General features: G+C 34.7%; 1 protein-coding gene across 1 annotated transcript; it reads left to right on the top strand.

Moving 5' to 3' along the window:
* Positions 1 to 349: 349 nt before the first annotated feature.
* On the top strand, positions 350 to 2,766 carry LOC145012758 (transcription factor BHLH094-like). Its single transcript, XM_078971547.1, has 6 exons — positions 350 to 1,027; positions 1,335 to 1,529; positions 1,679 to 1,744; positions 1,820 to 1,888; positions 1,970 to 2,041; positions 2,296 to 2,766. Exons 1-6 carry the CDS (start codon positions 680 to 682, stop codon positions 2,422 to 2,424), a joined length of 879 nt encoding a protein of 292 aa, XP_078827673.1. The 5' UTR covers positions 350 to 679; the 3' UTR covers positions 2,425 to 2,766.
* Positions 2,767 to 20,354: the final 17,588 nt, after the last annotated feature.

The raw sequence follows: 20,354 nt of genomic DNA, 5'->3' as shown, positions 1-20,354 counted from the left end.
TATTTATTTATTATTATTATTATTATTATTATTATTATTATTATTATTGATCGTGAACCCTAAATAAGTCAATATATCACATTTTATAATGTGTTTTCCCAAGCTAAAATTGCTAAAGTTAGAGAAATATACGATGCCTAAGGTTAGGAAAATTAGTGAAATGCATGTATTGTTGTGAATTCTATAATTTGAGTTGTGGAAAAGAAAGGCTGGGTTTTAGAAAGACCCTCGACAAAGAAACGATGGACACTCCAAGAATACCTCACTCAAAAGTCACTTCTTTCAAATCCCAATATATCCTTCACTAACGTACGCCGAATCATATAATGGTAGGGGCGCATTACGCACCAAACCACCACCCTCCATTGTCGAAGGAGATCCCAATTCACACACACAAACAGATCTCTCTCTCTCTCTCTCTCTCTCTCTCTCTCTACATACAGATTCTCTATCTCTATCTATATCCGTATCCATCCATTAAAGTACTCTCCATGGTCCCCGGGGATAGAGTTATCAACTTATAAAATCTAGTTTCGAGACTTTTAGTTGACGGTATCATTCTCTGACAATGGGACACTATTAATTCACATGAATTTGGTTGAAGAGGTTGGAGGATTGAGATTCTTCATTCGTATCGTTGTTGCAGTTTGAAATTCACTGCTTTTGTTATGTTTGTGAGATGGATCCGCCGGTGATGATGAACGGAGGTGATTTCCGATCAAGTAACACCGCGTCGTCGTTTTGTAGTATGACGGAGATCCTGCCGTACCATGTCAATTTCGGTGGTGGCGTCGGTAATGTGGCGTCATTTGGTTTGGGACATTTGATTGGGAACAGCGACGATGATAATAATAGCGGTAGTAGTGTTGATGCGTTTATGAAGACTGGAGGTCATGTTTCTGTTGATGATCCGATGGATTTGGATCAGAGAGGGAGTAATTTTCACAGTAAGAAACGACGTGAAGAAGATGATTCGTCTAAACGAGTTTCAATCAATAGCCCTAGCAATAACAATGGCAATTGCAAGGTAATCAATTTACTCAAACCTTTTAATTATCGTTTTGATCATATTCTGAGAAACGATAATAGATATCGTTTGTAGATGAATAGATGATCAACCGTTATTGATTTTGAATTTGTGTAGCTGCAATTGCTGTCGTAATCTCTCACTCTCATTACAAAATCACAAAAAGTTCAACAGGAACTCATAATTTTTTCTTATTTCGTCAATTACTTGAATTTCGTTTCTTTCTTCAACTGCGGATTTGATCAATGCTAGTATTCTGATTGTAATCGGTAATCTGAACTAGGTTCATGTTCTTAATTTTTAATAGAGTGATTGTGAAGGTAAACGCCTTAAATCCATGGGGACTGAATATGAAATATTCGAAGCTAATGTCAAAGCCGATAGAAGTTCTGGAAAACAAACAGAGAACAACATGAAATCATCTGAGCCACCTAAACAAGATTACATCCATGTGAGAGCTCGAAGAGGTCAAGCCACTGATAGCCACAGTCTAGCAGAAAGAGTAAATTTGCTTCTAACTTTTTCATTAAAATTGGGTTTTTTATATAAAGCTTCATTCGAATGATGTAATAATTACTTTTAAATATCAAATCCAAAAGGTTTTCTACATAAAGTTTTTGTTGATCTTTTGATCTATATTGATGGACACAGGCTAGAAGAGAAAAGATAAGCGAGCGGATGAAAATTCTTCAAGATCTGGTTCCCGGCTGTAATAAGGTATGATTTATCATTTTTCTTATTCCAAAAGATAAGAATATTCCTAAAACTAAAGAATAAGTTATATGATTTTAGGTTATTGGGAAAGCAATGGTCCTAGATGAAATAATCAATTACATCCAAGCATTACAACGACAAGTTGAGGTATTATTGCATCATGACTTAATTTTCCAATACTCAAAATGTTGAATTATACGCTAATTAACTTGTTTTTGCTTTTCATAGTTCTTATCGATGAAGCTTGAAGCTGTCACTTCAAAATCACACCACAACTCCGAACAATTCCCTTCAAAAGACGTGAGTCCTACTTCCAGGAATACTATTACATCAAACTAGACAGGACAAGACTAGACTGACTTTCTAAAACTATTTTCGATAATGATACACCTTTCTCACAAACAAAAGATAAAATGAGTCTGTGGGCGACCTCAAAGACCTTAACCTTAACCTTAACCTGAATCTGAACCTGGAACTGTAATTGTAAAACTGTACATGTACGTGTATCTTTATCTATATATTTTGTCTTATGAGTCGATGGTTGGTGTTTGCAGTATGGTCACCAAACGTATGACATGGTTAGCATGCCGTTCGTTTCACAACCAACAAGAGAGTTTAATAGGGGATCATCACCGGAATGGTTACACATGCAAATTGGTGGCAACTTCGAAAGAACAACATAGTTTGAATATAATCCATTATCAACAACAATAAGACCCATTTAAAGGAATCCATAAAATTATGGGTGAATAGCTTAGTTACTACTACAAAAACTTGAAGAAAAAATCTTGAAACTAAATATATCTTCATTTAGTTTGTGTGTTAAAATATTTAGGCACAATTTCTTTACATGCACACCATGTGGTATAGTTGTTTTCATATTGTATACCTCTATCTATAAAGTATGTGAGATTTTTTAAAACAGAAATCATATAATTTGTGTAATAAGAATTAGGGTTTGTACTAAGAAAATAAAGATTCATCGTATAAAGTAAACTCCAATATACTTTTACTTTTTGTGTTTACTTTTTTGTACTTGGTTATGTGGTCCTTAAAAGTATCTAGTAGAAATGTTGATAAAAGAATATGACGTGTTAGACAACAGACACAAGCCTTTCTGTGGTTTAGAACATAATCTTCTTTTCTTTTTTGAAATAAAAAGAAAAATATTAGTCATATTGGTTAATGTTGTTTGTTTACATATAAGTGATAATGTGTATTATTGTCATGAATAATAATATTCACAATTGGCACTACTCGTAATCGTATTTCGATTTGTTTATTCCATGTCGTTTTGCTTCTTTTACATCTGTAATTCGTAAATATATGTTTTTACGGGTGTGGTGAGTAGTAATGCGTAACAAATAGGTCGAGACGAGTTCAACAATTATGAACAAGTAAATCAAGCACACAGGATTTGTGTGGTTTTACTATTGATGTGATAGATTACGTTCAAACAAAAGGTGAGAAGGGTAGTGTATTTCACTAAAACAAAGTAGAGACTATACAAATGGATCGTTAGCATACTACTAAATGAATAGATTTATTGAAATAGTGATACTCTTGTTAGATTTACGATTGACATACCTATGACATTAAATATTTTAAAAACCGACCGGAATGGAAATCGAAGATGAGAGTGTAAAGGTATAGATAAGAAATAGAGATAGGATACAATTCAAATGTATTATTGTGATCATAAGATCCATGTATTTAGGATCTAGGACGTGTTGGGAACAGAGCGTTTGGGAACGTTAGAGAGCTTAGAGCTTCTAGCATTTGACAAAATGTTTTGTTTTGAATAGAAAACATTGTTTGACACTACATGCTTCTAGCATTTAATTTAAAAAAATGATCCAAATCCAAATGCTACTTCACGTAGCTTTTAACTAAACGCTACCAGCAATAAGCTATAAGCTCCTGCTACTCATACAAGTTATTAGCTACTAGCTAATTATGCCGAACACACCCCTAGTGTTTGTCTCTTTCATGTAATATGTATCTACATAATGTATACCAAAACCTATGGATGATTTACGACAATTGACTCAATTTCAACTTGGTATTAGAGCTATCCTAGGGCTACGACTTTTCTCTACCTATTTCTGCCTTCTGATCCTCTATCTTAGATTCGTCAAATCCATGTCTGCCATTACTTCCTCTAAAATCACCACTGGAGAAGACCCAAGTCATACCAATACTAGGAGGTGTCCAACTCTATGAATACCTCGATGGCACCATACCAAAACCTAGTGCAAAAATAACTTCTGGAACGTGCATAGAAGTCAAAGAAATAGATAATCCTCTATATAGTACATGGTTTATTCAAGATTAAGCAGTTATCAGGGCTCTTATGTCCTCCATGACAGAAGATGTGCTTTATCAACTCATGAGATGCAGAAACTGATGGGTCTTATACAAACAATCCTATGTGTGCATGCAACCCTAGTATTGGATCTATGTTTTCACTATTAGTTATACAACTTTATGAACACAAAAAGAAACCTGGCATGCTACTATAATTTTCGAAATTCATATATAATGGTAGAATACATACCTTTTGTTGTTATATAGCAATAACAACTAGTTCCTTGAATTTCCTTAGCTCTTGAAAGCAAGTACCACAAGTGTAGTACCTCTAATGGAGTCACAAACACCATATGCAACTTGGATGAAGAGGAGAAGAAGAGAAGAAAAGGAGGCACCAAAAACGGCTGGAAACCCTAATGGAAGTGTTGTTCACGTTTTTGGGGCTTAAGGGTCCCTTTTATACATGTAGGCTATTAGGGTTTACAACTGGGAAACCCTAATCTGACTGCTTAGGGCCTAAGCAGCCCATGGACTCCTTAAACATATCCCTTGGACGATTTCTAATGGGCTTCCCATAGAATTCGTTCAACCTATATATTATTAGGTGATCCATAGCCCAATTATAATTATCTTATAATTACAACTTCAGTCCCCTAAGTTTAATTAATCTCTTTTAGCCACATAATTAATTCTTAATTAATTCTTGACCAATATTAATTAAACAATATGATTTCTCCTTTAATATATTATTCTCAAAATATATTAATAAATCATATTTAAACCTTTCTCTTCTTAAATCATCCTACATATTGCTATGGTGAAGGCAACCCAAAAGGACCATGCTCATAATCGGGTCAAGTACATACCAAAACAGTTATGGACTTAGACACTAATCCAACAGTCTCCCACTTGGATAAGTCTAATAACTATTTTCCGTATGACTTCAGAACCTGATCAGCAATCGTAGCTTTCAAAAGCCGCTGTCAACTCTGATCTTATCAGATAGTGTGTCCTCTAGATAAGGGATTATATATTCCTCCATTCTCAAGATATCGTATAGACAAAAGACAAGAATTTCAATCATTCTCTCTATACTATTTCCCGACTTCCGATTCATGACGACTGATAACAGACTACAATTGAACACATCAACTTAGTCCCGGCTTGGCCAAGCGCTTAGGTGCCATCACTAAATCATCGAGAGGCCCACATATATCGCTTTTATCCCACTTTGGGTAAAAGGAATGGATAAACTTCGACTCAAATGCTCGCTTGCATTTACTGATTGAATCACACACAACAATAAGTTTTATAACACCAAGTTACTGGTGCGTTTACTTATTATCAATGTGTAACTGACCAACAAATAACAACTCACACGTCTCGGTTTCAAGAATATACAATATTATCGTCTCACTAATCACTCGTGATAAAACCGTGAAGTGATCCAAGTGAGCGTGGGTTTAATCCAATACTTTAATCTTATCAAAGCACTCACGAACTCTGCAGCAAACTTGTGCCATGTCTAAACACTTCAGACAATCTACAGACAGATTCATGACAGTCTTTATTCATACTTACTCCCAACGTATGACCAACTATGGATGTTTGAATAACCTAGTTATTCAGGAAGTCAAAACATGCAAATTGAAACATGAAAACAATACTTAATCCTATATGGCCCCAAACTTGTGAGAGTAAATAAAACCCTTCTATTTATCCACCATATTGATTACTCATTATTTATCATTTAATGTTTCGGATAATCAACTCATTACTTGAATTATACCAACAATTGTCCCATGCTCTAAACATGCACACTTTGTTTCCTATGGTCCATGCTTTGCGAAATAGATCACCTGAAAACTTTTCCAATGATGCTCATTTCACAATTCCTTAATCCTAATTATTAGTGTAAGAACACAAGGTTCTTGCCACTACTAGAATATGCTAGATTCTAACATTTTATGTAACGATCCCTTTGCAAAATCATAGCACAAAAGTCACCAAGACGTAGCTAATGAAATTACAAAGTACTTTCTTAGAAATTGTTACAAGACAATTCCATAGATGTGAAGTCTCACATTCAAAGTACATTCCTTTGAACATCCTTCTTGCATAAAAGTTTCTAATCTAGGCATAGACTCTCAATATCCAACTCCCAATATGGAAACATTTCCACATTTGCCATATGACAACTCATTCTTAATAGAATCTTATCTATTCATAATAATGTCGATATGGTCCATCCAATACCATACTTCCAACTACTTACAAGCGATCAATCCTCAGCGAACTTTGGATCGTCCTTTGATAGTTGTTAAATTCTTTCAGTCAAAACCAATTCTATTCCTTTTTCCCTCTTAATGCGCTAGACATTTGGAAAATTTTAGAATGGTAAAATACTATAGCATTTACAATCGATCCTATACCCGAAGCGTATGGGACACGATGCATAATGTCTTACATAAAGATATGATACTTTACTAATCTTTTGCCATAATATTTTATGTGTCATGTTCTCACAATTCGAACTATGAAGAGGGATGCCGTAATCATAATCGAATTTTAAGAACACACAATGTATCCTTTGACTGAAAATATTAAAATTTCTTAATCTAAGCTTTAGATTTTGAAATGGAGTATAATATTCTCTCCCTTAATTATAGCAAACAACTTTTCAACCCATGCAACTTTGCAAATGGAATCTTTGTTTTTCTATAATTAATATTGCTAACTTGCAATACTCGCTATAACAATCATACAAGCATAACACTTATGCTCCCACTATCATGATGATTATCATATAAGCATAACATTTATGCTCCCACTAGCTTTGACATGTATTCAGAAAACAAATGAACTTCCAGAAAACAATGCCTATTGAATTTCTAAAATTCATATTTCTAATACCAGATGCTTCGATAAGCCTTTATCTAAGCTTCTTAACCTTATACACCTTTGCCTTAGATAGCTCATATGTGTGTTTAAACAATTCATAACTTATGTTACTAAGTTCCAAATGTTGAAACTAATTGCCAAATCTCACAATTCGAACTATGGAAAGGGATGCTGTAACCATAATCGATTTGAGAATACAATTTTCACAATTGCTATCTTATTAAAATCTCTCTTAGTGGAAGCATTTCCTCACAGTCATTTTCATGAAGGAGGGAATCTTATGACACTTAGATTTTATGGTGTATGAGTTCCTATCCATGTGAATTTGCCAAAAATAAGGTTTGCGACAAATCCAAACTCATATGGACTGAACTTTCTTAATCTTGATTTCTTGCCCTATGGTAACACGAGTGCCCACCATGCCTTCCAAGTAGTTTAGTAACTTGTCCTTACATATCAATTTACTTTCCATCGACTAAGGCTTTAGTGTGTATTCAAATGAGAACTCATAGAACTCATATACACAATTAACTCAATTGGAATGGCACAGAAACAAAACAATATCAACACGATAGGTTGTAAACCTCAAGTCGTGTGCTAGTGATGATCGATAAGGTTTATTCTTGATTTGTTCTTGAAACTTTTCAAGACCAATAAGACTCCCACTGACTTCTTGATATATAAGATTCTCTTGTCAAGAAACATTTCTTGACAAACAAATATTCAAGAGTTAGTGAAGCATTTATCAAGACAAAACACTTCACACAATTGGTCCTAGTTGGTCTTTGTCTTATCCAAGACAGCACAACTTACCAATTTCAAATGTGCAAGAATAAGAAAAACTTTTCCAAATTCCACATTTGATGAGTGTTATAAACCTACTTAAGGCTTTTCACTCAATGTCACAATCTTGACTTTAAGACTTGATATTGGAACGAAGTATGATTGACTTCTTGATTTAACCATTTCTACAATACTTGATTCCTCTTCTTAGACATGCAATTGCACTAAGACTCACTTAGAGGATCTATTGAGACATGGTTCTTAATCTTTAAGACTTATCATAAAACACAATAAAAGGTACTCTCCCTTCTTCCTAGAAAAGAGAAACTTTTATCTTTCTGCCTACTCGATTCTTCTTTATTCGTTCTACTATTCATTGAAACTCTTTCAATCAATCTCAGAATTACACTTAATCTTATAAGTATAATCACATTTACTAAACTTTAGTAAATCATGACGAATATCTTTGTCACTCTTGTGGTGGACTTGATCAACGCACAACCTAGTGTACTTGATCTCCTAGTCCTTCAACTGACATTTTGCCAAAGAATTAGTCTAAGTTTCCCAAATGTGAAAGTTTTTCCATTCATCATACAATACACATTGCATGATTCCAAGTTTCTGTCCAATTGAAACTTGGGCGATGAGAAACTCTCCTTACTTGGTAAACTCTTGACACTTCCACAAATAATACAATTAAGAATCAAATCCATTATTTCTAATAATAGAAACATTCAAACATCAATTTTTTCATACATGCCATCGCAAGGATAAACAAATAAGATAAAATCAAAATTTATTTTATTGCGGAAAAATTTGTCCTTACAATGTAATTCAATTGAAAAACTATGTTATTACATATTTCTTAACAATCTATTCTAACTCCAAGTAGTAGCTCAAGAATCCATTCTTCAAGTAATGCGATCGACATCCATTTCTTCATGATTAGATTCAGCTCACTTCTTTTCTCAAGCTTCCTCTCTTTTCCTCGATCCTTCAAAACATCAAAATGTAATCTTATCACATCATGTATTAAGAATCTAGAATAGGAACTTAAAAGAGTTAGTTAATGGATTTTACCTGAAGCAGAGCCATACGTCTTGACTCTCCCATCTCTTAGATCTCTCAGGTAATTAGGGCAGCTTCGTCTCCAATGCCCCTTCTCTTGGAAATAAAAGCAAATAGACTCCTTTGGCACAACACATCGGACAATCACAGACTTAGTTCTTTCTGGACTTCCAATGTTGCCAGTGTGCATTAAAGTTTGGGAGTTTGATTCACTAGACAAATTTGCTTGACCAGCACGCCAAATCATTGCTGATTCAGCAGCTATAAGCAAATAAGTGAGATCAATTAGGGTCACGTCGTGGTCCATCATATAGTACTCTCTAACGAACTCACTATATGATTCAGGAAGTGACTGAAGAACCCAGTCAACAGCCAACTCACTTGAAATCTCGACACCCAACATGTTTAACCTATGAATGTATGACTTCATCTCTAAGACGTGCGCACACACAGGTTTCCCATCTTCGTGTTTACTTGCCAAAAGGGATTGAGTGAGCTTGAACTTTTCAAGCCTTTGAACTTGTGGGTCAGGGAGAATAATTGGAGGAGGTGGAGGAAGTGAAGCATGACTCTCATTTCCTTGATCGTATCTCGGAACGTCATCTTCATTTGGAAAGCTTGTTCCAAAGGATTTGGGAAGACCATTGTAAGATTCAGACATCTACAAAACGGGAGAAAATTCAAGATAAGTTGATTAGAATTCTTGATGTAACACCCAAATGAAACATCAAGCTAGGATCCAACACAATACTCTACAACCTAGAAGAAGGATGCCGTAATCTAGTTGCAGAATATTTGAAGGTAGGTAAATGACGATTTACCAATTTCCACCATGAAAAACGAAAAAGAAGTTTAAGTTTTAAATGAATTGAAACTCCTAGATCTTTTGAGACTCATTGAACCCTTCAATGGTATGTTTAATCTCGATTATGCCCTACTATTCGTGACTGGGAAGCCGAGGATCACAAACAAGGTGTAAATAACCATACGAATCACGTGGTGCACCCAATGCTACTATCACCTAATCAATGTGCCGGTTAGCCACACACGCTCCATTGATCTATGATAAGCATCGAGCCACCCTTTGCCACCAATGTCATCCCCAAATTAGTGTGCCGGTTAACCACACACGCTCCACTAACGTTTGACAAGGGTACGAAGTGTAACTCCATGGGTTAGCATACAATTTCACATTTTGCCTAAAGTAACTATGATTTGGGAATTTGAAAAAGCATTTAGTTACTTTGTACTTCATTATACTTATAATGGAAGGTTTCTGTCCTATCCTACCCGTTCGGCTAACGACCCTCCACTAGTCAAGAGTGCGGTGGGTAAGAGTGGATACCCATTCAATCGCCATTTTATAGGCAATTTCCTTAAACACCCCTTATAGACTAGCTTCGTGAATGAGGCCTACTAACGGTAAGACTGACTTTTTGGTTATACATATATAATATTAAACTTTTAATGTTATATATAGTATAAGGGTGTATTTTACACTTTTAAAATACTAGGTGGCTTAAATTATACTTTTAATTAACCAAAATCATTATGGATTTATTAACTCTCTTTTAATTATACACTTATTTAATTTAATAAAACCATAAGGGTTTAATTTGAACTTTTCAAAATCAGGGTTTTGGAATTTAGACTTTCAAAATTAACTTTTAATCAACAATTTAAATTCCAAAACTTGAGGGCAAGTTTTGAAACTCTTCAAAACAATTAGGTTTTAATCTCACTTAAAATTTTCGAATTTAAGACATTTAAATCAAAATTTTAAATATTAAAACTCTTGATTTAATAATTACCATAAATTAACCAATTAATTTAAATTATTAAATCACAAGGGATTATCTAGATCATGAGGATAATTACCAATTATACATCTAAGATATCCTAATCCCTTGAATCCCTCTCTAAATCTCGAAAATAAGGGATGGGAAAATTCATGATCTTTAATTACCATATTTAACAATTAAAAGATAATTACAAGATATGGGATTATCCAAATCCCTAAAATTTAGGATCTAACCTTGGGGAAGGAGGTAATTTCGAAATCCAAGGGTTGGATAACCCTAGATTTCAAAATCTTGGAGGCTAAGGAAAGGATTTGGGAAACCCTAGCAAAAATCGCCATCTAGGGTTTTGCAACCCTAATTGCGAAAATTACCTAGCCTTTAGGGTTTATTAGCCATAAACCCTAATATGTCAAGTTCACAAATTTGAATAAAATCTAATTGAAAACAAAAACCAATGGCTCTGATACCACTGATGGGTCTTATACAAACAATCCTATGTGTGCATGAAACCCTAGTATTGGATCTATGTTTTCACTATTAGTTATACAACTTTATGAACACAAAAAGAAACCTGGCATGCTACTATAATTTTCGAAATTCATATATAATGGTAGAATACATACCTTTTGTTATTATATAGCAATAACAACTAGTTCCTTGAATTTCCTTAGCTCTTGAAAGCAAGTACCACAAGTGTAGTACCTCTAATGGAGTCACAAACACCATATGCAACTTGGATGAAGAGGAGAAGAAGAGAAGAAAAGGAGGCACCAAAAACGGCTGGAAACCCTAATGGAAGTGTTGTTCACGTTTTTGGGGCTTAAGGGTCCCTTTTATACATGTAGGCTATTAGGGTTTACAACTGGGAAACCCTAATCTGACTGCTTAGGGCCTAAGCAGCCCATGGACTCCTTAAACATATCCCTTGGACGATTTCTAATGGGCTTCCCATAGAATTCGTTCAACCTATATATTATTAGGTGATCCATAGCCTAATTATAATTATCTTATAATTACAACTTCAGTCCCCTAAGTTTAATTAATCTCTTTTAGCCACATAATTAATTCTTAATTAATTCTTGACCAATATTAATTAAACAATATGATTTCTCCTTTAATATATTATTCTCATAATATATTAATAAATCATATTTAAACCTTTCTCTTCTTAAATCATCCTACATATTGCTATGGTGAAGGCAACCCAAAAGGACCATGCTCATAATCGGGTCAAGTACATACCAAAACAGTTATGGACTTAGACACTAATCCAACAGAAACACATCCAACAAGTTATATACTTCCCTTCACATAATGTTTTCTGCTCAACATCGTGGCAACTCCATCCAATTATGCACTCAACTTTCCACTATAAAGAAAAGAGATATCACTGCATCATAATACTATCGAAAGATGACCACTCTCACTGATACTATGGCTAATATAGGCCACCCCATGATTGATGAAGAGGTTAAAGGATACATCCTGGTAGGTTTGGGACCAAGACATGACGATCTCTTCACCGTCATCACTGTGCTAAGTAACCAACAAGCTCTAACCCTTCCTAATTTCTATTCGCATTTGAATGCTAATGAACCGCATGTCAGAACCATAAATAATGTAACAAAATTCTCTACCTCTGCCAACAATGTGACACGTCAATCGCAAAATCCTTCACGTGGGAATTATAACAACAATGCTTCTTACAACGATTAATGTGGAAACAACAGAGGTGGAAGGAACAATTATGGCCATAGACAAGGCCAAGGCAAGGTTAATGGAGGTCCCCAATGTTAGGTATGTGACATCCCTCGTCATACAATGTTAAATTGTCGAAACAGGTTCAACCATTATCACACCCCAAAACCGGAACGACGGAAACGTTCGGGGGTAGAGGACGTCATGTAAAGTATCACAACACTGAATAATAGTAAACAAGTAAAGATCATCATTCATTGCATTAATAAAATAATTTAATACAAGTGTGTTCTGTATAGTTTATAAGACACCAAAATATGAATCAAAATACAAGATGTGTCTTAAATGCGCTCCATCTTCTCAAAAGCTGGCATCGGTACCTATCTACTAATGACCTGAGAATACAAGTTATTTTGAAAGAGTTTATCAGCTTTAAAGATGGTAAGTTCATAAGTATTTTAGTGTCATTGTCTGTATTAAAATGTTTGTAACAATGTTTGAAGTATGAGTTGTAACTGTTGTATTAAAAGTATGTGAATGTTTGTAAATGTTTGTAACTCATATAAAATCCTATATTTTCTACTAAAAGTAGCCTTCTACCAAGGCCCGACTGTTTTGTATGCTCGTTTCTTGTAAAAGTGTGTAACTTTCCCAAGTGTAACTATCATTAAGAAAACATAGTTTATATATTATCATTTATGTGAAATGATCACAAAGTGAATGCAAAAGGGAAAATAATGTAGTATTGTAGTGTTGTATTATAGTAACTACTGTTGTACTAACTACCTTAAAACCGGATTATTATCAAGGTATAATGTGATTTGATTGTACCATACTATCGGCTATAAACACGATGATGAAAGACGTCTGAAGTAATGACATTTGGCACCCGAAGACATGCAGGTCCTATTATAGATAGCAGCAAGGTGTAGGATCGTCAATCTAGTATAGATCTATACGTAAATTCACGCTTTCCCTCCAGGAGACTCAGGCTACAAGTCAGGCCATGGTAGTGATGACATGCCCCGAAACAGTGGGTCATATTTATGTTATAGTATACTTGTATATGTATTGTATGTACTAGATGTATTGTATGTTCTCTCTGTCTAGTATGTAGTATATGTAATGTTTCTCATAATTGTAAGTTCTCTTAGTTTCTCATCATAGTATGGTTGTGTAGTTTCTCATAATAGTAAGTTCTCTTAGTTTCTCATCATAATATAGTTGTATAGTTTCTCATAATAGTAAGTTCTCTTAGTTTCTCATCATAGTATAGTTGTATAGTTTATCATAATAGTAAGTATTGACTCATGAATGAACTAACTCGTTGTATGCTTCAGTGAACTAGAAGTAATGAGTAGTATATCCCTAAATTACACCTATTATAGTTTACTAGTAGAATTGTTTGTATGAATGAATGTATTGAAATGAGATGAAAGTATTTATATCTATACATACATACATACATATATATATATATATATATATATATATATATATATATATATATAACTAAGGATCCAATGACACTTGGACAAACAACATGGTACTCTAAGTCCACAACAAAACAAGGAATATGAAATAAAGTGAGTTGTCAGTCCTAAGTCCTTCAATCCTTACTTATATAACTATATATGTCTTAGACATGATTTTGACAAAATATAAGTTTGAAAGTAGTAAAAGTCAAGGTTTGGCATATAAAAGTGAGTTTAGTAAAGAGTTTAACATGTAAAAGAGTTTGATAACTAGTTTGAAGTAGTTGGTTGATAAAACAATTAAAAGCATAGTAAATCCATTGTTTGATAGTTATTAATCACATTTGATTGATATAATAACTATAAGTTTCAACTTGTATTCCCCCCCCCCCCCCCCCAACATAAAAGCATTTAAAATCATTTAAAAAGGTTGATTAAGGGGTATGAACTCACTTGTAGTGAGTGGTTTGGATGAAAGTGTTGGATTAGATGCTAGGTGTCAAGTGAAGACTTGAACACACACACACACACACACTAATCCTATTTAACATATAAAGACACATATATGTATCTAATTAGTGATTATAACACTAATTAAGCAAGTAAAGGCACTCTAGAACATAGAAAACACTTTGATTCAAGTGTTATAAGTACTAAAGGATTGCATCTAAGGGTTGTAGAGGTGTACCCTTGAGTTCACGGCCATAGAGCCAACTCTCCATGAGTTTACGGCCTGGGTTTGCGGCCCTTATGTGTTTATGACCGTAAACCCATGGTGGCTTCTACCATTTGATGTTTAAGGTCCTTAGTTCAAGATGGAAGTGTTCTAGACCAAGTTCTAAGCCTTAGGAAGGAGTTTAGGGCAACATTGCATCCATCATTAGGGTTTACGACCAAGGGAGATTTCATTGGCCGTAAACTCCCTTGGTTGTTGGATTCTTGGTGTTTTCAAGTCCCTATTTCATTATCCTAACTAATAAACATGTAAAGGATATAAGGACTTACCATTTGAATGCTAAAGATGGGAGTATTCGGCCTAAAACACCTTTGTGTTCTTGGTGTTCTTGAGGATCTTGAAGATCTAGATCAAAAGATGGAATTTGTGGATGGATTCAAAGACGAATCAAGAATAACTGATGTAATAACACATAGGTGGAAGGGTTGGCTTACGTTAGTGAAGATTTGAAGAAAATCTTGAAGATCCTTGGGAGAGAATCTGATTTCTCTAGCTTGGAAGGTGAAGAATGAGTGAAAATGACTAAATGTCATATATATACTAGGGGTTTACAGCCACCATGTGTTGATGGTTGTAAACCCACATGCTGTAGCCATAAACTCCACACAATGATGGCTAGGGCTTGTTTGATAGTTTACATCTTCAATTGGCACTTCCTTTCACTTATTCTTTTGATGAATATAAGCTCAGAATGCTCAAATAGACTCTAAATTATGCTAAAAGTTAGCAGAAGTATGTTTGACTAGATTGACTGTAGGGTTTGTACAAGATAGACAATTTCAGGTTCTTACAACCATGCCCATTGGGCTAAGGACTATCATGGGGGAAACAATCCTACTATCGGAAGCTACTTCAATGGTCAAAATTGGTACCTTGACACTGGTGCAATGGATCATCTCACAAATTATCTTGATTGTCTAACGGTCTAGAAACGATATTAAGGAAAAGATCAGCTAGAGGTAGCCAATGAAGCATATTCGCAAATTTATCATAGTACTCATTGTAAAATCCTTGGCTTAGGCAAACCTCTCATTTTTAAAAAGTTTTTGTGTGTTCCTTAAATTAATAAACATCTTCTTTCTGCTTGTAAACTTGTTTCTGATAATGATTTATTCATTGAAATTCACTAAAATGCTTTCTTTGTTAAGGACAAGGTCATGAAGAAAACCCTCATCCTCGGTAAAAGAAAGTGAGGCCTTTACTCGGTACTAATCAGTCATTCCTCATCAGGTGTGCTGAAGTTATCGAGTGTCTCAATCTCAATGGCTACAACATCTATTCCATCAAACTTCTAAAGTAGTTAAATCCATTTTAAAGTCAAATAAATTAGGATGTTCTATAATAATAAACATTCAGTGTGTGATGGTTGCCAATGTTCTAAAAGCCATCAGTTACCTTACAAAAAATCTGTTCACGTTACTTCATATCCACTTGATGTAACACTCCAAAAATCATAAAAATTTAAAATTTTCAAAAACATACATTATCCATAATTGTTTACAAAAAGGAACCATTGTTTCAAAAGTAAAGTCATAGCTCAGTGTCCCCAAAATAAAATATTATGAAAATAGGAGGATGCGCACAGACATAATTTCTCTTTCCACGATAATTAGAAGTACTTGAAATAATAAAATGCAACTACAAGCCAAAGCTTAGTGAGTTCCCCCAAAGTACCACCACACAACATATAATATACCTAAAATTTAGCATGCTGGACCCATAACCTCTCGGTTGGATTACCATGACCGACAACCTCATGGTTGGATTCCCTTGTATACCATATACTGGGTCCACAACCTCCTAGTTGGATTACCCTTGCCCACAACCTCCCGGTTGGAAAACCCTGGCCCACAACCTCCAGGTTGGATTGCCCCAGTCTATTAACTGACAACACAAAGAGTAGTCTCAACCCACATAACATGTCGACATATAATAGACAACAAGCATACTCACCAAATAGATAATCATACAACCAATAATCACAAGTAGTCCTACAGGTCTACCAGTATAACATATATAACATCTATCATATAGTCATACAGATCTACGACGTGCTCAACATTAACAAACAGTATGAAACATGTTATCTACCACATGCTCAACATTAACAAACAGTATGAAACAGGTTATCAACCAATGGGCCGACCTTGGTGCCTTTGACCCGTAAGTGCAGTGAGGAAAACTCAATGCTTATTACGAACATAAGCTAAATAAATATCTTCTCCGAATACCAGGTCTACCCATCACCTCCTTTTATTCAAATCAATGCACACATTAATTTTATTATTAAATTACCCAAAATACCCTTTGGTCAAAATTGGTCAAAGGTCAAAGTCAACAACCCAACTGAGTCAACCAGTTAAGTATGTTGAGCATTCCTAGCTGAACACGGGGCGTACTCGTGTTGGGTTTTAGTTTAGAAAGGTTTCATAAACTTTAAAAATGTGTCAACGGAAGACTTAACAATTTGAACATAACATAATATTTTATATCCACCAAGGATCTCCAAAGAATTAAGAAATAACAACCTGTGTTGTTCTTTGGATCCTCTTGGGGGGCTTGGAAGTTGATGAAGAACATGGAACCTTTGAGACACCAACAATGACTCAACTTGATGTAGATGCTAGTGTAACATCTGGAATTGCATGTAGATTATTTTATCATTGAATTTTTGAAGTTTATGGAGCGACTCGATGAGTTTGGAGTCCAACTCGCCGGGTAGGGTTGGGTGCCGTGTGGGATTTAATGATTGGACTCGACGAGTCAGAGAGCTGACTCGCCGAGTGTAACATTCGGATTTCTCGGTACCATATTTAAATTGTTTATTTTCATATATGAGGAGTGACTCAATGAGTTTACGCCTAGACTCGTTGAGTAGGATCACAATTTGCTGATTGGATTAATGAATGGACTCAATGAGTCGATGGATGGACTCGACGATTCCGTATTGTGGGTGGAAACCATAAATCCTCGAGCATGTGCCCTATTTGAAGGACCCTGTGGACCTCATTTGCGGCTAACAATCTAAAGAGAGAAACCCTAGTGAGCTTGAGCGTGTGGTGTGAGAAGAAGGGCTATTTCGATCCTTGTTGGTGTGGTTTTTGCAATGAAGAAGGAGATTCCAGCAAAAGAAGGTCAAGAGGATTGTTATTATGTGGTTTCAAGCAAGGAACTCCATAGTTGTGGTATTAAATCGAACATTCTTCTATTTTGGTGAAGAACCCTTGAATCTAGGGTTTTCTCTTGTCACACCCCAAAACCGAGAACAACGGAAACGTTATGGGGCGGAGGACGTCATGTAAAGTATCACAACACAGTATAATAGTAACAAGTAAACAACATCATCCATTGCATTAAATATATAATTTTAATACAAGTGTGTTCTGTAGTATATAAGACACCAAAAAATTAATCAAAATATAAGAGGAGTCTTGTATGCGCTCCATATTCTCAAAAGCTAGCATCGGTACTTGTCTATTAATGACCTGAGAATACAAGTTATTTTTGAAAGAGTTTATTAGGATTAAAGCTGGTGAGTTCATAGGTATTTAGTGTCTATGTTTGTATCAAAATGTTTGAAACAATGTTTGAAGTACGAGTTTGTAAACGTTTGTAGTAAAAGTATGTGAATGTTTATAAGTATTTGTAAAAGTTTGAAACTCCTAGAAAATGCTATATTTTCTACTAAAAGTAGCCTTCTACCAAGGCACAACTATTTTGTATGTTTATTCCATGTAAAAGTATGTAAGTTATCCCAAGTGTAACTATCATTATCAAAATATAGTTTGTACATTAATGTTTAAGTGAAGTAATCACCAAAATAAATGTAAAGGGTAAATTAATGTAGTACTGCAGTTTCATATTATAAGAACTACTGTTGTACTAACTACCTTAAAACATATTTATATCAAGGTATTATATGATTAATTGTACCATACTATTGACGGAAAACACAATAACGTAAGTCGTCAAAAGGTATGATGTTTAGCACCCGCAGACCTGTAGGTCCAGATGTAGCTAGTAGCAAGGTGTAGGTTAGTCGATCTAGTATAGATCTATATGCAAACTCATGCGCTCCTTCCAGGAGATTCGGGTTACAACTCGGGCCATGACAATGAAGGCATGCTCCGATATAGTGGATCAAATTTATGTTAGCGTTTTCTAGTATATGTAATGTATTGTTACTCATCATAGTATCATTGTATATGTTCTCATTCTAGTATAGTTGTATATGTTCTCATCCTAGTATAGTTGTATATGTTCTAATCCTTAGTATAGTTGTATATGTTCTCATAGTAATAAGTAATGACTAATGAATGAACTGACTCTTGTTTGCTTCATTGGACTAGAAGTAGTAAGTAGTATAACTCTAAACTATACCTATTATAGTTTATTAGTAAACTTGTTTGAATGATTGAATGTACTGAACTGAGATGAAAGTCTTTATATCTATACATATATACATAATATATCACTAAGGATTCAATGACACTCGGACAAACAACTGGGCACTTTAAGACCACAACCAAACAAGGACAGGAAGTAAAGTGAGTTATCTCTCCTAAGTCCTTCAAGCCTTATTTATACAACTATATATTTAGTAGACATGGTTTTAACAATATATAAGTTTGAAAACTGTAATAGAAAAATTTAGTATACAAAAGTAAATTTGATAAAGAGTTTGATGTGTAAAATAGTTTGATAAACAGTTTGAAGTCATTTGTTTGGTAAAACAGTTTAAAGCATGGAAAATCCATTTGCATGTTAGTTATTAATCACATGTGATTGATCTAATAACTAACATGTTCAAATTGTATTCCCCCCATAAAGCATTTAAAAACATTTAAAAGCATTTCTAAGGTTAATTAAGGGGTATGAACTCACCTGCAGTGAGTGGTTTGTTTGGAAGTGTCGGACATGGTGCTAGGTGTTAAGTGAGGACTTAAACACACAAAATGATCCTAGTTATCATATAATAAACATATATGTATTAGTCAATTAACAACTAATTAATCATGTTAAGACACCCTAGGTCATGGAAACACTTTGATTCAAGTGGTATAGGTACCAAAGGGTTGCATCTAAGGGTTGTATGGCATGGCATTGGAGTTTATGGCCCATGAACCACCCCCTTATGGAGTTTACAACCCATGACCATTTCCCCATGAGTTTATGGCCGTAAACTCATGGTACTAAGTGCCAAATTGTTTTTTAAGGCCTTAAAAGTCATCATTTCACATCTAAAGATCAAGTCCAAGCCTTAGGAAAGCATTAGGGGCACATTAAGTCTCCTTTGTGGAGTTTACGGCCAAAGGACCATATAATTTGGTGTTCACGGCCATAAACTCTCTTAGGGACATGTTTTGATTGTTGTTTAAGGTCTTAACCACTTCTAGGAAGGATCAAGGTTGGCATCCAAGGCTTAGGAAGGGACTAATGTCCATTTTACCACTTTAAAAGGGGTTTACGGCATAAGAACATCCTTAGCCGTAAACTCCCTTGTTCTTATGTTATTTGATGATTTTCAAGTGTTATAAAGTTCATATTAAGCACACAAGTAAGAATGTATTTGTAAGACTGTATTTGTAAGTATAAGTATGTAAAAGTTTTGAATAACCTAGAAAACCCTATGCTTCCTACTGAAAGTAGCCTTCTACCAAGGCATCTCGTATCTGACTGTGTCTCTTGTAAGAGTGTGTATTTTCCCAAATCTAACTATCATTACCAAAAATATAGTATTTACATTACCGTGCATCGTGTGAATGTTCACGAAGTGAATGTAATAGGGAAATAATAATGTACTGTAGTTTTGTAATAAGTGACTACTGCTGTACTAACTA

Source organism: Lactuca saligna, chromosome 8, assembly GCF_052625555.1.
Source record: "Lactuca saligna cultivar CGN05327 chromosome 8, ASM5262555v1, whole genome shotgun sequence".
NCBI lineage: Eukaryota > Viridiplantae > Streptophyta > Magnoliopsida > Asterales > Asteraceae > Lactuca > Lactuca saligna.
This window is presented reverse-complemented; position numbering and strand designations above follow the sequence as displayed.